This window comes from Oncorhynchus gorbuscha, linkage group LG13, assembly GCF_021184085.1.
Source record: "Oncorhynchus gorbuscha isolate QuinsamMale2020 ecotype Even-year linkage group LG13, OgorEven_v1.0, whole genome shotgun sequence".
Classification (NCBI taxonomy): Eukaryota; Metazoa; Chordata; class Actinopteri; order Salmoniformes; family Salmonidae; genus Oncorhynchus; species Oncorhynchus gorbuscha.
Window position 1 is genome coordinate 32717822 of NC_060185.1, and position 20993 is coordinate 32738814.

Sequence of the window (20993 nt, forward strand, 5' to 3'; positions counted from 1 at the left end):
TCAGAGATAGGAAGTGACATAGTCCGTCATCAGATCGGAAGTCTCACTCTGGCAGCTGGTAGCTAGAATACCACCTTGTTCTTACTTGACCATACAGTCTTTTCTGAGTGACAGTCTTTAGAAATGGATACTAATGTAAATGTGGAGAGTAGGACGAATGGGAATGAAAGCTCTTCATATTCATTGACAATATTTGGGAACTGTTTGAGATGTATTCGCAGGTTGATTCCTGTTGACTTCAAAAAAGAAATGATTGAATTATCAACATTGGCTGGGCCTGTGGTAAGAAACATCTTCATTACATTTTACGTGTCCACAATTAATTCAGAGTTATATGAAACAGTACATTTCTAGATTCAATTACTATTGTTATTTAGCAGTGTTTCTTATATAATATTGAATTCACTTAAAGGCCACTGGCACACTGGCTAATTATAGATTACTGGCATCTGGCACACTATAGATGTTTTTTCATCGCTTCATCTATCACCTTGCCTGTTCAACCTGAATTACTTTGAATGACCTCAAACCATACATTTGATGCATGTACAACACTTCAGTGTTAGGCCTATTCACTACACAGATTCCTGATAGTATACACAACTACATCAACTGATTTATCAACTGTTGTGGTTGTATCGGCACCAGGTTATGGCTCAGCTCATGGTCTTTTTAGTGAGTTTCATCAGTACAGTTTTCTGTGGTCATTTGGGGAAGACAGAACTGGCAGGGGTGGCTCTCGCCATAGCTGTAAGTATTGATTGACTTTTTGATGAGTTTAAATCACTTTTTTATTACAACAATTGTGGGTAATATTATACTGGGTACCAGTATGTTTGTGCCATAATGTGACTTCTGCCACTTCGTGTCATGCTAAACATGATGGCACAAACAGACTGGTACCTAGCTGTGGTAATATTGCATAACTGTTGAAATTGCAGCACACTATGAAATTTACAGTTTCAACCAATTTCAACATTTCTCAAAATCTCTGTTCTGGTCTTCCAGGTGATTAATGTTACAGGTATCTCCATTGGGTCTGGTTTATCATCAGCGTGTGACACACTCATATCTCAGGTAGGTATGAAACCTAGTCTGTTTCCTCCTCCTAACACAGACCACTGTCCCAAAAATGTTACCAATAGCATCGTCGTCATAGCTCTGGTCCAGGGGGTCCTACACTACTGCTTGTTATTGCTCAATATCAGTAAACTGCATGTAATCACCACTGGGATTATTATTTGACCCTGTTGGTCATCTATGAACGTTTGAACATCTTGGCCATGTACTGTTATAATCTCGACCCGGCACAGCCAGAAGAGGACTGGCCACCCCTCAGAGCCTGGTTCCTCTCTAGGTTTCTTCCTAGGTTCCTGCCTTTCTAGGGAGTTTTTCCTAGCCAACTTGCTTCTACATCTGCATTGATTCCTGTTTGGGGTTTTAGGCTGGGTTTCTGTACAGCACTTTGTGACATTGGCTGATGTAAGAGGGCTTTATGAATACATTTGATTGATTGATGTAGCACCCTGGACCATAGCTACAGTATCCTGCCATTCCACTCAAAAATTAACTTGATTATTTCTCCCTGCAGACCTTTGGGAGCCGCAACCTCCTGAAAGTTGGGGTCATTCTACAGAGAGCCATCCTCATTCAACTTCTGGCCTGTTTCCCATGCTGGGCTATTCTCATCAACACAGAACCCATCCTCCTGGCTGTCAAACAGAGCCCAGAGGTCGCCAGGTAGGTCAGACTCTTCCAGTCACTGCACACAGTTACCCCAGATCTAATAGACATCTAAAATGGCACCCTATTCCTTACATAGTGCGGTACTTTTGACCAGGGCCCATAGGGAATAGAATGATATTTGGGACACAGGCTATGTCTGTGAATGTGTCTGTTTTCTGTGATTCACAAGTGACATGTAGAGATTGGTTTGTAGAATGTGATTACTGTTTTGGATCATTCTGATAGAGCTCTCTTATGTCACTTTAGGTTGTCTCAGATCTATGTGAAGATTTTTATGCCAGCACTCCCAGTGAGTACATCTATCTACCCAGACACACGTGAACACAGTCGATTAAGCAGTAGTGTAAAATAAAAAATACTTTAAAGTACTACTTAAGTAGTTTTTGGGGTATCTGTACGTTACTTTACTATTACTATTTTTGACAACTTTTACTTCCTAAAGTAAATAATGTACTTTTTACTCCATACATTTTCCCTGACACGAAAAAGTACTTGCTACACTAAGGCTTAACAGGTCAGGAAAATGGTCAAATTCACGTACTTATCAAGAGAACATCCCTGGTCATCCCTACTGCCGCTGATCTGGCAGAATCACGAAACACAAATGCTTAATTTGTAAATAATTTCTTAGTGTTGCAGTGTGCCCCCCGGTAATCTGGACCCTTTCTTTCTAAAACTATCTGCCGAAAATGTTGCAACCCCTATTACTAGCCTGTTCAACCTCTCTTTTGTGTCATCTGAGATCCCCAATGTCATGCAGGTGAATGAGGACCCAAAAGCGACTTGGCGAAAACAGAGTATTTAATCCAGTAATAAACTTTACAAAACAAAAAGCATAATACTACTCGTAAAGACGAGAACAGACTGGAGACTTGATCGAGAACTGCAGGTTGCCCCCGGGAAGGCACTAGAACCTAGCAGACTCAGACACCTGCTCACCACGCAGCATCTGAGGGAAACACGACACGACAGGGCAAAACATAGACACAGCACGGTGAATATAGATGAGGATCCGACAGGGCAGGTACGGGAAACAAGGAGAGAAATAGGGACTCTAATCAGGGAAAAGGATCGGGAACAGGTGTGGGAAGACTAAATGATGATTAGGGGAATAGGAACAGCTGGGAGCAGGAACGGAACGATAGAGAGAAGAGAGAGCGAGAGAGTGAGAGAGGGAGGGGGAGAGAGAGGGATAGAAAGAGGGAAAGAACCTAATAAGACCAGCAGAGGGAAACGAATAGAATGGGAAGCACAGGGACAAGACATGATAATAAATGACAAAACATGACAGTACCCCCCACTCACCGAGCGCCTCCTGGCGCACTCGAGGAGGAATCCTGGCGGCAACGGAGGAAATCATCAATGAGTGAACGGTCCAGCACGTCCCGAGACGGAACCCAACTCCTCTCCTCAGGACCGTAACCCTCCCAATCCACTAAGTATTGGTGACCCCGTCCCGAGAACGCATGTCCATGATCTTATGTACCTTGTAAATAGGTGCGCTCTCGACAAGGACGGGGGGGGGGAGGGAAGACGAACGGGGGTGCGAAGAAAGGGCTTAACACAGGAGACATGGAAGACAGGATGGACGCGACGAAGATGTCGCGGAAGAAGCAGTCGCACAGCGACAGGATTGACGACCTGGGAGACACGGAACGGACCAATGAACCGCGGAGTCAACTTACGAGAAGCTGTCGTAAGAGGAAGGTTGCGAGTGGAAAGCCACACTCTCTGGCCGCAACAATACCTAGGACTCTTAATCCTGCGTTTATTGGCGGCTCTCACAGTCTGTGCCCTGTAGCGGCAAAGTGCAGACCTCACCCTCCTCCAGGTGCGCTCACAACGTTGGACAAACGCTTGAGCGGAGGGAACGCTGGACTCGGCAAGCTGGGAAGAGAATAGAGGAGGCTGGTAACCCAGACTACTCTGAAACGGAGATAACCCGGTAGCAGACGAAGGAAGCGAGTTGTGAGCGTATTCTGCCCAGGGGAGCTGTTCTGCCCAAGACGCAGGGTTTCTGAAAGAAAGGCTGCGTAGTATGCGACCAATCGTCTGATTGGCCCTCTCTGCTTGACCGTTAGACTGGGGATGAAACCCGGAAGAGAGACTGACGGACGCACCAATCAAACGACAGAACTCCCTCCAAAACTGTGACGTGAATTGCGGGCCTCTGTCTGAAACGGCGTCTAACGGGAGGCCATGAATTCTGAACACATTCTCGATAATGATTTGTGCCGTCTCCTTAGCGGAAGGAAGTTTAGCGAGGGGAATGAAATGTGCCGCCTTAGAGAACCTATCGACAACCGTAAGAATCACAGTCTTCCCCGCAGACAAAGGCAGACCGGTAATGAAGTCTAGGGCGATGTGAGACCATGGTCGAGAAGGAATGGGGAGCGGTCTGAGACGACCGGCAGGAGGAGAGTTACCCGACTTAGTCTGCGCGCAGTCCGAACAAGCAGCCCGAAACGGCGCGTGTCACGCTCCTGAGTCGGCCACCAAAATCGCTGGCGAATAGACGCAAGAGTGCCTCGAACACCGGGATGACCAGCTAACTTGGCAGAGTGAGCCCACTGAAGAACAGCCAGACGAGTGGAAACAGGAACGAAAAGGAGGTTACTAGGACAAGCGCGCGGCGACGCAGTGTGCGTGAGTGCTTGCTTAACCTGTCTTTCAATTCCCAGACTGTCAACCCGACAACACGCCCATAAGGAAGAATCCCCTCGGGATCAGTAGAAGCCACAGAAGAACTAAACAGACGGGATAAGGCATCAGGCTTGGTGTTCTTGCTACCCGGACGGTAAGAAATCACAAACTCGAAACGAGCGAAAAACAACGCCCAACGAGCTTGACGGGCATTAAGTCGTTTGGCAGAACGGATGTACTCAAGGTTCTTATGGTCTGTCCAAACGACAAAAGGAACGGTCGCCCCCTCCAACCACTGTCGCCATTCGCCTAGGGCTAAGCGGATGGCGAGCAGTTCACGGTTACCCACATCATAGTTGCGCTCAGATGGCGACAGGCGATGAGAAAAATAAGCGCAAGGATGAACCTTATCGTCAGACTGGAAGCGCTGGGATAGAATGGCTCCCACGCCTACCTCTGAAGCGTCAACCTCGACAATGAATTGTCTAGTGACGTCAGGAGTAACGAGGATAGGAGCGGACGTAAAACGTTCTTTTAGAAGATCAAAAGCTCCTGGGCGGAACCGGACCACTTAAAACACGTCTTGACAGAAGTAAGAGCTGTGAGAGGGGCAGCAACTTGACCGAAATTACGAATGAAACGCCGATAGAAATTAGCGAAACCTAAAAAGCGCTGCAACTCGACACGTGACCTTGGAACGGGCCAATCACTGACAGCTTGGACCTTAGCGGAATCCATCTGAATGCCTTCAGCGGAAATAACGGAACCGAGAAAAGTAACGGAGGAGACATGAAAAGAGCACTTCTCAGCCTTTACGTAGAGACAATTCTCTAAAAGGCGCTGTAGAACACGTCGAACGTGCTGAACATGAATCTCGAGTGACGGTGAAAAAATCAGGATATCGTCAAGATAGACAAAAACAAAGATGTTCAGCATGTCTCTCAGAACATCATTAACTAATGCCTGAAAAACAGCTGGCGCATTGGCGAGACCAAACGGCAGAACCCGGTACTCAAAATGCCCTAACGGAGTGTTAAACGCCGTTTTCCACTCGTCCCCCTCTCTGATGCGCACGAGATGGTAAGCGTTACGAAGGTCCAACTTAGTAAAGCACCTGGCTCCCTGCAGAATCTCGAAGGCTGATGACATAAGGGGAAGCGGATAACGATTCTTAACCGTTATGTCATTCAGCCCTCGATAATCCACGCAGGGGCGCAGAGTACCGTCCTTCTTCTTAACAAAAAAAAACCCCGCCCCGGCCGGAGAGGAAGAAGGCACTATGGTACCGGCGTCAAGAGACACAGATAAATAATCCTCGAGAGCCTTACGTTCGGGAGCCGACAGAGAGTATAGTCTACCCCGAGGAGGAGTGGTCCCCGGAAGGAGATCAATACTACAATCATACGACCGGTGAGGAGGAAGGGAGTTGGCTCGGGACCGACTGAAGACCGTGCGCAGATCATGATATTCCTCCGGCACTCCTGTCAAATCGCCAGGTTCCTCCTGAGAAGTGGGGACAGAAGAAATGGGAGGGATGGCAGACATTAAGCACTTCACATGACAAGATACGTTCCAGGATAGGATAGAATTACAAGACCAATTAATAGAAGGATTATGACATACTAGCCAGGGATGACCCAAAACAACAGGTGTGAAAGGTGAACGAAAAATCAAAAAAGAAATAGTCTCACTGTGGTTACCAGATACTGTGAGAGTTAAAGGTAGTGTCTCAAATCTGATACTGGGAAGATGACTACCATCTAAGGCAAACATGGGCGTAGGCTTGTCTAACTGTCTGAAAGGAATGTTATGTTTCCGAACCCATGCTTCGTCCATGAAACAACCCTCAGCCCCAGAGTCAATCAAGGCACTGCATGTAGCACCCGAACCGGTCCAGCGTAGATGGACCGACATAGTAGTACAAGATCTAGATGAAGAGACCTGAGTAGTAGCGCTCACCAGTAGCCCTCCGCTTACTGATGGGCTCTGGCCTCTTACTGGACATGAATTAACAAAATGTCCATCAAATCCGCAATAGAGGCACAGGCGGTTGGTGATCCTCCGTTCCCTCTCCTTAGTCGAGATGCGAATCCCTCCCAGCTGCATGGGCTCAGTCTCAGAGCCAGAGGAGGGAGATGGTTGCGATGCGGAGCAGGGAAACACCGTTGATGCGAGCTCTCTTCCACGAGCCTGGTGACGAAGATCTACCCGTCGTTCTATGCGGATGGCGAGAGCAATCAAAGAGTCCACACTGGAAGGAACCTCCCGAGAGAGAATCTCATCTTTGACCACTGTGTGGAGTCCCTCCAGAAAACGAGCGAGCAGCGCCGGCTCGTTCCAGTCACTAGAGGCAGCAAGAGTACGAAACTCTATAGAGTAATCCGTTATGGATCGATCACCTTGGCATAGGGAAGCCAGGACCCTAGAAGCCTCCCCACCAAAAACTGAACGGTCAAAAACCCGAATCCTCTCCTCTTTAAAGTTCTGGTAATTGTTAGAACAATCAGCCCTTGCCTCCCAGATAGCTGTGCCCCACTCTCGGGCCCGGCCAGTAAGGAGTGAAATGACGTAAGCAACCCGAGCTCTCTCTAGAGTATGTGTTGGGTTGGAGAGAGAACACAATCTCACACTGGGTGAGAAAGGAGCGGCACTCAGTGGGCTGCCCGGAGTAGCAAGGTGGGTTATTAACCCTAGGTTCTGGAGGCTCGGCAGGCCAGGAAGTAACAGGTGGCACGAGACGAAGACTCTGGAACTGTCCAGAGAGGTCGGAAACCTGAGCGGCCAGGCTCTCCACGGCATGGCGAGCAGCAGACAATTCCTGCTCGTGTCTGCCGAGCATGGCTCCTTGGATCTCGACGGCAGTGTTACGAGCGTCTGTAGTCGCTGGGTCCATTCCTCGGTCGGATCCTTCTGTCATGCAGGTGAATGAGGACCCAAAAGCGACTTGGCGAAAACAGAGTATTTAATCCAGTAATAAACTTTACAAAACAAAAAGCATAATACTACTCGTAAAGACGAGAACAGACTGGATACTTGATCGAGAACTGCAGGTTGCCCCGGGAAGGCACTAGAACCTAGCAGACTCAGACACCTGCTCACCACGCAGCATCTGAGGGAAACACGACACGACAGGGCAAAACATAGACACAGCACGGTGAATATAGATGAGGATCCGACAGGGCAGGTACGGGAAACAAGGAGAGAAATAGGGACTCTAATCAGGGAAAAGGATCGGGAACAGGTGTGGGAAGACTAAATGATGATTAGGGGAATAGGAACAGCTGAGAGCAGGAACGGAACGATAGAGAGAAGAGAGAGCGAGAGAGTGAGAGAGGGAGGGGGAGAGAGAGGGATAGAAAGAGGGAAAGAACCTAATAAGACCAGCAGAGGGAAACGAATAGAATGGGAAGCACAGGGACAAGACATGATAATAAATGACAAAACATGACACCCAAAGATTCAAAGCAGCTGCGGTCATCCCCCTCTTCAAAGGGGGAGACACTCTAGACCCAAACTGCTACAGACCTATATCTATCCTACCCTGCCTTTCTAAGGTCTTCGAAAGCCAAGTCAACAAACAGATTACCGACCATTTCGAATCCCACCGCACCTTCTCCGCTATGCAATCTGGTTTCAGAGCTGGTCATGGGTGCACCTCAGCCACGCTCAAGGTCCTAAACGATATCTTAACCGCCATCGATAAGAAACAATACTGTGCAGCCGTATTCATTGACTTGGCCAAGGCTTTCGACTCTGTCAATCACCACATCCTCATCGGCAGACTCGATAGCCTTGGTTTCTCAAATGATTGCCTCGCCTGGTTCACCAGCTACTTCTCTGATAGAGTTCAGTGTGTCAAATCGGAGGGCCTGTTGTCCGGGCCTCTGGCAGTCTCTATGGGGGTGCCACAGGGTTCCATTCTTGGGCTGACTCTCTTCTCTGTATACATCAATGATGTCCTTCTTGCTGCTGGTGAGTCTCTGATCCACCTATTTGCAGACGACACCATTCTGTATACTTCTGGCCCTTCTTTGGACACTGTGTTATCAACCCTCCAGACGAGCTTTAATGCTATACAACTCTCCTTCCGTGGCCTCCAACTGCTCTTAAATACAAGTAAAACTAAATGCCTGCACCTGCCCGCCCGTCCAGCATTACTACTCTGGGAGGTTCTGACTTAGAATACCTAGGTGCCTGGTTAGACTGTAAACTCTCCTTCCAGACTCACATCAAACATCTCCAATCCAAAGTTAAATCTAGAATTGGCTTCCTATTTCGCAAGAAAGCATCCTTCATTCATGCTGCCAAACATACCCTTGTAAAACTGACCATCCTACCAATCCTCGACTTCGGCGATGTTATTTACAAAATAGCCTCCAATACCCTATTCAATAAATTGGATGCAGTCTATCACAATGCATTCCGTTTTGTTACCAAAGCCCCATATACTACCCACCATTGAGACCTGTACTCGTTGGCTGGCCCTCGCTTCATACTCGTCGCCAAACCCACTGGCTCCAGGTCATCTACAAGACCCTGCTAGGTAAAGTCCCCCCTTATCTCAGCTCGCTGGTCACCATAGCAGCACCCACCTGTAGCACGCGCTCCAGCAGGTATATCTCTCTGGTCACCCCCAAAACCAATTCCTACTTTGGCCGCCTCTCCTTCCAGTTCTCTGCTGCCAATAACTGGAACGAACTACAAAAATCTCTGAAACTGGAAACACTTATCTCCCTCACTAGCTTTAAGCACCAGCTGTCAGAGCAGCTCACAGATTACTGCACCTGTACATAGCCCATCTATAATTTAGCCCAAACAACTACCTCTTCCCCTACTGTATTTATTTATTTAGCTTCCTTGCACCCCATTATTTCCATTTCTACTTTGCACATTCTTCCACTACAAATCTACCATTCCAGTGTTTTACTTGCTATATTGTATTTACTTCGCCAACATGCCCTTTATTTCCTCTACCTTATCTCACCTCATTTGCTCAAATTGCATATAGACTTATTTTTCTACTGTATTATTGACTGTATGTTTGTTTTACTCCATGTGTAACTCTGTGTTGTTGTATGTGTCAAACTGCTTTGCTTTATCTTGGCCAGGTCACAATTGTAAATGAGAACTTGTTCTCAACTTGCCTGCCTGGTTAAATAAAGGTTAAATAAAAACATTAAATAAATAAAATCTGTAAATTACATAAACTAAAAATATTGTGCCTTCTGGTTTGCGTAATATAAGCTATTTCAAAATATTTATTTACTTTTGATACTGAAGTATATTTAAAACCAAATACTTTTAGACTTTTACTCAAGTAATATTTTACTGGGTGACTTTCACTTTTACTTGAGTAATTTTCTATTAAGGTAGCTTTACTTTTACTCAAGTGTGACAATTTGATACTTTTTCCACCACTGCAATTAAGATAATAATGAATTTATCATGTCAATAACTTACTGAAACATGTTCATCATACATTTTTTAACAGGCCACTTTTATTTACCAGCTGGAGGCCAGATATCTACAGAATCAGGTTAGAGCTAACCTAGACCTCAGTCAGTTGCCCTGCAAAGAGAATAATCACCTGACCATTTGATCTGAATGAGACTTCATTGTCCTTCAGGGAATCATATGGCCGCAGGTCATCACAGGTGTGGTGGCTAACCTACTGAATGCCCTCATCAACTACATCTTCCTCTATGTTCTGGGCCTGGGTGTAGCGTGAGTGTCATCCCCAAACAGTGATTATTCTCTCAACCCCATTACCATTGAGGGCTATAGGATGGGATGGTAATTGTTAGCATTGAAGGCTATAGGATGTAATGTATGTTGTGGATTGTTTTCGGGTGACAGTGGGTCTGCGTGGGCCAACACCATCTCTCAGCTCTCTCTTGCTGTTATGCTCTATAGCTACATCATATGGAAGGGACTACACAAGGCCACCTGGGCAGGTGAGACATGATTACACTAAAGTAGATCTTATACCACCAAATCCACAAACTCTTTGAACTGTCTGTGACTTGAATGTACAAAGTGATGCATAATATGCATTTATTACAGTTTTTTCCAACTGCTTACACACGTTTTCAAAACTGTCTCATTTTTTCAAAACTCTACACACAATTCCCAAAACAGTCCAGGAATTGGTAGGGGGGGGGTGCTAAGCTACGCCCCATCTCTTCTCCGGCCTGGGTCTGGCTACAATACTATACTATGTCCACATCACAAGATACGTTTTCTCTTGTCAAACATGGAGGGAAGTATCTCCTAGCATGGTGTATCCAACCTTGGACAGAGGCAACCTCTATGTCCCCACATGCGTCCTCCATTACCTGGAGAAGCGGCATGCGGGCATAGGGTTGGCGATCATACACGTTCCAGCGCCAGGCTGAGAAGAATTCCTCTATGGGATTTAGAAAAGGTGAGTATGGGGGTAGGTACAAAACTACAAATTGTGGATGGGTGGCAAACCAGTTTTGGGCCAGAACAGCCCGGTGAAAACTAACATTGTCCCATAAAACCACAAATCTAGCAGGCTCCTGATCTGGATCAGGGACAAGCTGTTATGCAGGTGAATGAGGACCCAAAAGCGACTTGGAGAGTCTTTATTCCAGTAAAGGAAATAGGCAATACTCCTAGACAAATCAGAGCAGAAAACAAAACATAAAAAACTAATTCCACTCGTAGTGACGAGGACAGACTGGAGACTCGACCATAAACTGTAGGTTGCCTCGGGAAGGCACCGACCGTAGCAGACTCAGACACCTGCTCACACGCAGCATCTGAGGGAAACAAGACACAGCACGGCGAACAATATACAAGGATCCGACAGGACAGAAACGGAAAACAAGGGGAGAAATAGGGACTCTAATCAGAGGACAAGATAGGGAACAGGTGTGGAAAGACTAAATGAGTGAGTAGGGGAATGAGGAACAGCTGGGAGCAGGAACGGAACGATAGAGAGAGGAGAGAGAGGGAGGGAGAGAGGGATAGAAAAAGGGAACGAACCTAATAAGACCAGCAGGGGGAAACGAACAGAAGGGAAAGCATAATGACAAGACAATATAAAACAAAACATGACAGTACCCCCCCACTCACCGAGCGCCTCCTGGCGCTCTCGAGGAGGAACACTGGCGGCAACGGAGGAAATCATAGATCACAAACGGTCCAGCACGTCCCGAGAAAGAACCCAACTCCTCTCCTCAGGACCGTAACGGAAAACGATAAAAAGGGAAACTAGGGTACTACTCAAAAAAAAAAAAAAAAAAAAAAAAAATGAGACACGGGTAGAGAACTGAAAGCTTTAGAGCAAACAGGACCAAACAGGCCAGGAGAGTAACAACTAGGGACAGACTGAGACACAGCAAGGGCAGGAACAAGAACAGGAGAGATGCGGTGGCAGGGAACAGACTGAGACCCAGCAAGACCAGGAGCAGAAGCAGAAAAAAATTACCAGACTTATTCTGCGCGCAGTCCGAACACGCAGCCACGAAACGGCGCGTGTCACGCTCCTGAGTAGGCCACCAAAAGCGCTGGCGAATAGAAGCAAGAGTACCTCGAACGCCGGGATGGCCAGCTAACTTGGCAGAGTGAGCCCACTGAAGAACAGCCAGACGAGTAGAAACAGGAACGAAAAGAAGGTTACTAGGACAAGCGCGCGGCGACGCAGTGTGCGTGAGTGCTTGCTTAACCTGTCTCTCAATTCCCCAGACAGTCAACCCGACAACACGCCCAACAGGAAGGATCCCCTCGGGAACAGTAGAAGCCACAGAAGAACTAAAGAGACGGGATAAAGCATGAGGCTTGGTGTTCTTAGTACCCGGGCAATAAGAAATAATGAACTCGAAATGAGCGAAAAACAACGCCCAACGAGCATGACGCGCATTCAGTCGTTTGGCAGAACGGATGTACTCAAGGTTCCTTTGGTCAGTCCAAACGACAAAGGAACGGTCGCCCCCTCCAACCACTGTCGCCATTTGCCTAGGGCTAAACGGATGGCGAGCAGTTCACGGTTAGCCACATCATAGTTACGTTCCGACGGTGACAGGCGATGAGAAAAATACGCGCAAGGGTGGACCCCATCGTCAGTATCGGAGCGCTGGGACAGAATGGCTCCCACGCCCACCCCCGACGCGTCAACCTCGACAATAAACTGTTTAGTGACGTCAGGTGCAACAAGGATAGGAGCGGATGCAAAACGCTTCTTGAGGAGATCAGAACAACAATCATACGACCGGTGAGGAGGAAGGGAGTTGGTTCTGGACCGACTGAAGACCGTGCGCAGACCATGATATTCCTCCGGCACTCCTGTCAAATCACCAGGTTCCTCCTGTGAAGAGGGAGCAGAACAAACAGGAGAAATAGCAGACATTAAACACTTCACATGACAAGAAACGTTCCAGGAAAGGATAGAATTACTAGACCAATCAAAAGCAGGATTATGACACACAAGCCAGGGATGACCCAAAACAACAGGTGTAAAAGGTGAACAAAAAATCAAAAAAGAAATGGTCTCACTATGGTTACCAGATACAGTGAGGGTTAAAGGTAGTGTTTCACATAATATACTGGGGAGAGGACTACCATCCAAGGCAAACATGACCGTGGGCTCCCTAACTGTCTGAGAGGAATGTCATGTTCCCGAGCCCAGGCTTCGTCCATAAAACAGCCCTCCGCCCCAGAGTCTATTAATGCACTGCAGGAAGCTGCCGATCCGGTCCAGCGTAGATGGACCGGTAAGGTAGTACAGGTACTTGACGGAGAGGACCGTCTAGTAGCGCTTATCAGTCGCCCTCCGCTTACTGATGAGCTCTGGCCTTTAACTGGACATGAAATGACAAAATGACCAGCGGAACCGCAATAGAGACAGAGGCGGTTGGTGATTCTCCGTTCCCTCTCCTTAGTCGAAATGCGAATACCCCCAGCTGCATGGGCTCAACACCTGAGTCAGTGGGGAAAGATGGTAGTGTCGGAGAGAGGGAGACACAGTTAACGCGAGCTCTCTTCTATGAGCTCGGTGACGAAGATCTACCCGTCGTTCAATGCGAATAGCGAGTTCAATCAAAGAATCCACGCTGGATGGAACCTCCCGAGAGAGAATCTCATCCTTAACCTTAGCGTGGAGTCCCTCCAGAAAACGAGCGAGCAACGCCTGCTCGTTCCAGTTACTGGAGGCAGCAAGAGTGCGAAACTCTATAGAGTAATCCGTTATGGATCGATTACCTTGACATAGGGAAGACAGGGACCAGGAAGCTTCTTTCCCAAAAACTGAACGATCAAAAACCCTTATCATCTCCTCTTTAAAGTTCAGATAATTGTTAGTACACTCAGCGCTTGCCTCCCAGATAGCTGTGCCCCACTGCCGAGCCCGACCAGTAAGGAGTGATATGACGTAGGCAATCCGAGCTCTCTCTTGAGTATGTGTTGGGTTGAGAGAGAACACTATATCACACTGGGTGAGAAAGGAGCGGCACTCAGTGGGCTGCCCAGAATAACATGGTGGGTTATTAACCCTAGGTTCCGGAGGCTCGGAAGACCCAGAAGTAGCTGGTGGCACGAGACGAAGACTCTGATACTGTCCTGAGAGGTCGGAGACCTGAGCGGCCAGGGTCTCAACGGCATGCCGAGCAGCAGACAATTCCTGCTCGTGTCTGCCGAGCATCGCTCCCTGGAACTCGAGAGTAGAGTAGAGAGAATCCATAGTCGCTGGGTCCATTCTTGGTCGGATCCTTCTGTTATGCAGGTGAATGAGGACCCAAAAGCGACTTGGCGAAAACAGAGTCTTTATTCCAGTAAAGGAAATAGGCAATACTCCTAGACAAATCAGAGCAGAAAACAAAACATAAAAACTAATTCCACTCGTAGTGACGAGGACAGACTGGAGACTCGACCATAAACTGTAGGTTGCCTCGGGAAGGCACCGACCGTAGCAGACTCAGACACCTGCTCACACGCAGCATCTGAGGGAAACAAGACACAGCACGGCGAACAATATACAAGGATCCGACAGGACAGAAACGGAAAACAAGGGGAGAAATAGGGACTCTAATCAGAGGACAAGATAGGGAACAGGTGTGGAAAGACTAAATGAGTGAGTAGGGGAATGAGGAACAGCTGGGAGCAGGAACGGAACGATAGAGAGAGGAGAGAGAGGGAGGGAGAGAGAGAGGGTTAGAAAAAGGGAACGAACCTAATAAGACCAGCAGGGGGAAACGAACAGAAGGGAAAGCATAATGACAAGACAATATAAGACAAAACATGACACAAGCATTGTGTAAATTGCATCCAGAAAAGTGAGCATATGGCCGGTGTTGTACGGACCCAGTGTGACATTGTAATGGAGGACCCCGTTTTGAGTGATGGAGGCACACATAGTTATATTACCCCCACGCTGTCCAGGGACATTGGGAATTGCCCTCTGTCCTATTACATTTCCTCCCCGGCGCCTGGTTTTGGTGAGGTTGAAGCCAACCTCATCCACATAAATATATTCATGGCGAAATACATGGGCATCCAGCTCCAATACTCTTTGTAACAGACAAAAGGATATACAGATTAGTAAATATGGTATGTCTGAAGTACTGGAAATAGTGTTGCATACATACCTCTACAAAGTCATGTCGCATATTCTTGACTCTGTCAGAGTTTCTCTCAAATGGCACCTTGTAAAGTTGTTTCATCGTCACTCTGTGCTGTTGGAGGCTGCGTTGTATGGTGTGACAGGCTTACAGCATTGATGTTGTTAAATATGGTGTCATTATTCAAGATATGCTCTCTTATCTCTCGAATCCTAATTGCATTGTTGGCCAAAACCATATTTATAATTGCAGTCTCTTGTACATCTGTAAACAAGCGTCCTCGTCCTCCATGATGTCTTTGCCTTTCCACTCTGTACAGAATTCAAAAGCACAGTATGTGTTCAGCATAGGAACTGTAAACAATGTACAAAAAAATGTAGTACAGCATGATAACCAACCTTATTCATTCAATGCAGTGCAGTAAATGGATGGCTTAGAGTTACGAATGTTTATGCATTACTATGCAGTCATACGTATTTTACAGTACATTACTGTAATGCTAAAATAGTCATTAGATAGTTGCATACCTGTTCTCATTTCTGAAGGTTCGAGTTATGGACGCCACTGTAAATCGACTCAAATTGGTCAAACCGTGGTTGATCACATGATCAACAAGTGTTGCCCTAATCTCATCAGAGATGGCTCTCCTTCCTTCTCTTCTTTGCCCTAGTCCTCTTCTTCCTCTTCCTCTCCCTCCTACTCCTCTTGCTCTCTGTCCATTGTTGGCATCCATTGTTCAAAACAGACAGTCTGACCTTTGACCTATTTATAGGCCTATACTACAGTAAAGCAGTGATTGGTTAGTGATCAGTTAAGCTATTAGTGTTTGCACAAGTGTGTGTGTGTGACCTGGTGAGTAAGTGTAGCATTTTGATTGGTTGTGTTTGGAAAAGGAAAGCAAGTCACTTCCTGTTAGATTTTTGCGTTTTAGGTAGAGAATTGTGGGTAGTGTTTTGAAAAAAGTGTTTTATGCAATTGACAACTGAGTCAAAGGCTGAGAAATAACTTATGGTTTTTGGATATTTAGTGTGTAGTTTTGCACTTTGAGTGAGAGGTTTCAAAAATCGTGTGACATGAAAAGATTTGGTGTGTAAGCAGTTGGAAAAAACTGTGATATGCATTTATTGAGGGACGGCAGTGCATTGTCAAACCAAGTGTGCTGTTTTTGGCTTCCTAATGCATTAACACAGCATGGTTTTGGTTCAGACCCAAACACCTTCTGTGAGAACATGAGCATTAACCTTTCAGTGAGGTTCCCAGTGTCTGAGCCTTGTGTTCCTTGTAGGCTGGTCTTGGGAGTGCCTGGAAGACTGGGACACATACGTCCACCTGGCTATTCCTAGCATGATCATGCTGTGTGTGGAGTGGTGGACCTACGAGATTGGAGGTTTTCTAGCAGGTACGGCAACAGATGGAAGCAGGTCTATTTGGTGCCTGGTTATTTAGTTATTTAGCTATCTGGTTGTTTTGCATTGAAGTCTATGAATGTCATTGAATGTCTCTCTATTGTTATTTGTTTTATGTGAAATGGCGTTCTAGATTTTACTGTTTGCTTGTGGGTATTTCTACACATTACACACTGTAGATGTTACAGTGTTTCTGCTTTGGTTTGATATCCTGTCTCACTACCTCTCAATGGCAGGTCTGATAAGTGAGGTGGAGCTTGGAGCACAATCAGTCGTCTATGAACTGGCAAACATTTGCTACATGGTAAATATATAGTTAAGACTTTAAAAAAAACTTTTTGGCAAATGTTCATCCATCATACCATATTTTACACTAGTCACATAGAGAGTAAGCCATGTGTGTGTGTGTGTGTGTGTGTGTGTGTGTGTGTGTGTGTGTGTGTGTGTGTGTGTGTGTGTGTGTGTGTGTGTGTGTGTGTGTGTGTGTGTGTGTGTGTGTGTGTGTGTGTGTGTGTGTGTGTGTGTGTGCGTGCGTGCGTGCGTGCGTATGTGTGTGCGCGTGTGTGTGCATGCATGTCTGTGTTGTCAGTTCCCTCTAGGGTTCAGTGTGGCAGGCAGTGTGAGGGTGGGCAATGCTCTGGGGGCTGGAGATACAGAGCAGGCCAAGCTGTCTGCCAAGCTGGCCATGTTCTGTGCTGGTACGTGTGTAGACCTCAAATAATATTTCAAAGATTGACAAGAGAAAATAAAGCATTAATACGATAACTAAATGATACGTTTCACTGAAGAAATGTGTTCAGTCTATGGATGACCTTTTGTCTCTGTCCAGGGTCAGTTTCTGTGTGCTTGTCGGTACTTGTTGGGATACTGAAGGACAAAATCTCCTATGTCTTTACATATGATGAGTGAGTAATGTAGTCTGTGGTAATTTACCACTACAGATTTGCTTCTGTGGCTTTGGGAACTGTTGTTCATCGCCATGACTTTGCAGTTTGTTGTGTTTTAATCCAACCCTGGTGTGTTGTAATGTATCTGTGTATGAGCGTGAACATCGATGACCTTTTTTTATGACATAGCTAAGTCACTCACTGTAACACAGAAGTACACAGTCATGAACTTTGCTTACATATTCCTTCACACTTTAACTAGGGTGAGATGCCTCTGTCATTGATTTACATAACTGAATGTATTTCTTCCCCCTGAATTTCTACCAACAGGCAGATCAGAGAGAGGGTTGCTCAAGTTATGGCTTTCTACGCCCCTTTTCTTCTGTTAGATGCAATATCGGTAAGGAGTCAATGCTGCTACTGTATCACAACTTATAGCTCCCTTTACTCATCACATCACAGATCCACTCTTTATAATATCAAAGGTACTATTATAACAGGTGCAGTGCATTAAGGAAAGACTTCTTCCGCATATGTTACATTACAGCCTTATTCTAAAATGTATTACATTATTTCCCCCCAAGCTTGGCACAACTGTATTTGTGGAGTTTCTCCCATTCTTCTCTGCAGATCCTCTCAAGCTCTATCAGGTTGGATGAGGAGCGTCACTGCACAGCTATTTTCAGGTCTCTCAAGAGATGTTCTATTGGGTTCAAGTCTGGGCTCTGGCTGGGCCACTCAAGGACATTCAGAGACTTGCATTGTCTTGGCTGTGTGCTTAAGGTCATTGTCCTGTTGAAGATGAACCTCACCCCAGTTTCAGGTCCTGAGCACTCTGGAGTAGGTTTTCATTAAAGATCTCTCTGTAATTTGCTCTGTTCATCTTTCCCTCAATCCTGACTAGTCTCCCAGTCCCTGCCACTAAAAACCATCCCCACAGCATGATTCTGCCACCACCATGCTTCATCTTAGAGATGGTGCCAGGTTTTGTCAAAGGTTATGGTGCCAGGTTATGTCAAAAAATCAGTTTTTCGCTTTGTGATTATGGGGTATTATATGTAGCTTGATGAGGATTTTATTTGATACATTTTAAAACAAGGCTGTAACATCAAGGGGTCTGAATACTTTCCGAAGGCACTGTATGTTTGTAGTACAACAGTAACTGGGTCTCTGTTTCTCCTGGTTCCCCAGGCTGCCTCAGGTAGTATTATAAGGGGTGCAGGTAAGCAGAAGGTTGGGGCGATATGCAACATCCTGGGTTACTATGGGGTTGGCTTTCCTATTGGAGTGTCCCTGATGTTTGCTGCCAAACTAGGAATCATAGGTAAGAACATCTATAAATGTGTTTCACATTTTGTGCTTTGAATTTATGGAGTAATATTTCATTCCTTTTTCAGTCTTTTGATTGCTCCCGTATTGCACCTGGGCGCCTGACTGTTTCGTAATTTAACAACATTACATTGTTGGTTTGTGTGGCAAGGTGACAAGTTGGCTAAAGCAAAGACAAACTGGTGCCAATCTCCCTACGGCTTCCTTCAGGTGTCTTCACTTCTTTGACTGTTACCGTTATGCTTTGTCTCCACCCCCAGGCCTGTGGACCGGTCTGTTTACCTGTGTGTTCCTACAGTCCTCCTTCCTCATCGTCTATCTATCCAGAATGAACTGGAAGAAAGCCACTGTAGAGGTGAGGGAACAAAGGCACAACACTCAAGTCTTTATTTCATTTCATGCAAATGCCTTGGAGAGGATATTCATGGTGATGTGTTGGGTTGTTTACAGGCCCAGATCAGAGCTGAGGTACAGGGGAACTCTACAGACATGGGTAAGAAAGTCTCAGTTGAATCATTGACCCTTCACTTTACTCATTCATCATCATATCTCTTTACATGGATTTACAAATGTATAATTGTATTATTGTTTATGGAAGAATCAATGCTCTGTCTAATAGGTGTGTTTCTGTGTGACAGACATGGCCCCAGAGGCCCAATCAAATGATATAGCTCCCTGTGAGGGCCACACAGACAGAAATGCCCTGGCTGAGGATGGGGCTGAGGCTGACGGTGAGGTTGGGGACAGGGTGGCCCTTAGCAAGGTGGAGGCCCTTCTGGCCCACAGGGCCCTGGTTATGCGGAGGGGCCTGGCTCTGTGTGTCATGCTCTTCATCCTGGCCCTGGGAATCATCATCAACCTACTGCTCACCAACCTCACTTGAAGAACACAGAGTGAGTTCCAGAGATAGCTCCACTCAACCAGAGTGGTCAGAGGACCACCTAAGCAATGATACAGAGAAGATAGGACTGGATAGGAGCTGGCCAAACTATGGTGCCAAATTGTTCCAGTACTGTTGGTCTGTGAGGAGCCAACGGATTATATATTCTGGATCTTTTCATTTCTCATCTGAATGAAATTGTATCACATTGTCTGAGCTGATTACACAAACCAATCGAACCTAATGTTTTCTCATGGTAATAATATAGTGCAAACCAAAAAGTAAGACAGACTCACACTGTACCATCCAAAATGTTTGTATTCCATTCTATTAATTAATTCCAAAAACAGTGGTGTCCTACCCATAGGGGGCCCAAAGGCACATACCCCCTTATAATAAAACATGTAAATGAACTACTTAATTTTTTTAAGCCAACGTTTTATCCTAATTATTTATAACAAGATCTGTCAGCGGTATTTTGCGGTGGGGGCACACCGACTGAACCAATACCCCCATCATTCTTCCTCATAAGTGTTTCCTTCCAAGGTGCACAGAGGAAAGATATACTTAGGCAGGAAGCTAGAAACTCTAGTGTGTGCAATATCATCAGTGCAGGATGAGAGAGAGAGTGTAGAGTGACATACACAGCATTTGATTTGATTCTAGCTGCCAGTGATGGGCAGAATGGTATGTTTGTAAATTAATTTAATCAAACTGTGTAGCCTATTGATTCCTTCTTCAAGTTGGCTTTAGCTAGCCAGCTAGATAGAGTTTAGTTATGAGGTTGGGGATCTAAGAAAAATGGGTTCCAAAGAGGTTCTGCGGCTGTGCGCCTAGGATAACCCTTTTTGCCATTTTTGGTTCCAGGTAGAACCCTTTTTGGTTCCAGGTAGAACCCTGGGTTATCCTAGGGGGACAGCCGCAGAACCCTTTTGGAACCCATTTTTTTAGAAAAGCAAGCAATTACTAAATGTGCATCATTAATTAAAATTACAATTGAACAGGTATGCTTAGATAACCTATGCAGAAAAATATACTTTAAAAAATGTTTTGTTTTACACAGAATTAGGCAAAATGACTATGGCTCTAGATTGAAGAAAATGGCTGTTTCAGGTGTAATAATTGGTGATATAACAGATTCACTGACACAACATGTCTATGACAGCACCTCTATTGTCTTGTTACAGGGTCTGTTTGTCCCCCAGGTATGTCTCCTAGATGAGAACTGTTGACGGGGTGAGTTCAGGGGGGGAGGTAGTGGTAAAAGTAGTGTTGCTCCAGTCTACACTCAGATTGCTCCATGAGCTGATTGGTAGAGGCAGGAGAAGGTGTACACTGGTCCCCACAGCCAGGATGACAATGGCAGCCAGTACAGTGAGACCTCTCCTCAGGACCAGCTGGGTGGTGGAGAGCAGTCCACTGGGGCTCCCATCCTCCCTCTTCACCTCTGGGGTCCCATTGCTTCCCCTGAGGTCTTCCTGGCCCTCAGTACTCACTGAAATGTATCCATTCACTGTCTGGG

At 46.1% G+C, this 20993-nt stretch overlaps 2 protein-coding genes across 3 annotated transcripts in view; one reads left to right on the forward strand and one right to left on the reverse strand.

Annotated features, from left to right (window-relative positions):
- Positions 1 to 39: 39 nt before the first annotated feature.
- LOC123992731 (multidrug and toxin extrusion protein 1-like) lies at positions 40 to 19892 on the forward strand. Of its 2 annotated transcripts, none has more exons than XM_046294191.1 (17): positions 40 to 282; positions 649 to 750; positions 1009 to 1077; positions 1592 to 1740; positions 1993 to 2035; positions 9881 to 9925; positions 10016 to 10113; positions 10246 to 10343; positions 16255 to 16368; positions 16612 to 16679; positions 16965 to 17073; positions 17205 to 17280; positions 17593 to 17662; positions 18454 to 18586; positions 18852 to 18946; positions 19042 to 19084; positions 19230 to 19892. In XM_046294191.1, exons 1-17 carry the CDS (start codon positions 124 to 126, stop codon positions 19472 to 19474), a joined length of 1716 nt encoding a protein of 571 aa, XP_046150147.1. In that variant the 5' UTR covers positions 40 to 123; the 3' UTR covers positions 19475 to 19892. The 2 variants fall into 2 exon arrangements, with proteins under 2 accessions (XP_046150147.1, XP_046150148.1); XM_046294192.1 differs by having other exon boundaries at positions 10303 to 10343.
- LOC123992730 (multidrug and toxin extrusion protein 1-like) overlaps positions 19694 to 20993 on the reverse strand; it is a 44629-nt gene continuing 43329 nt past the window's right edge. Inside the window, exon 17 of the mRNA XM_046294190.1 lies at positions 19694 to 20988. Coding sequence (XP_046150146.1) covers positions 20686 to 20988 — 303 coding nt within the window. The 3' untranslated portion in view covers positions 19694 to 20685. The remainder of the gene's footprint in view (positions 20989 to 20993) is intronic.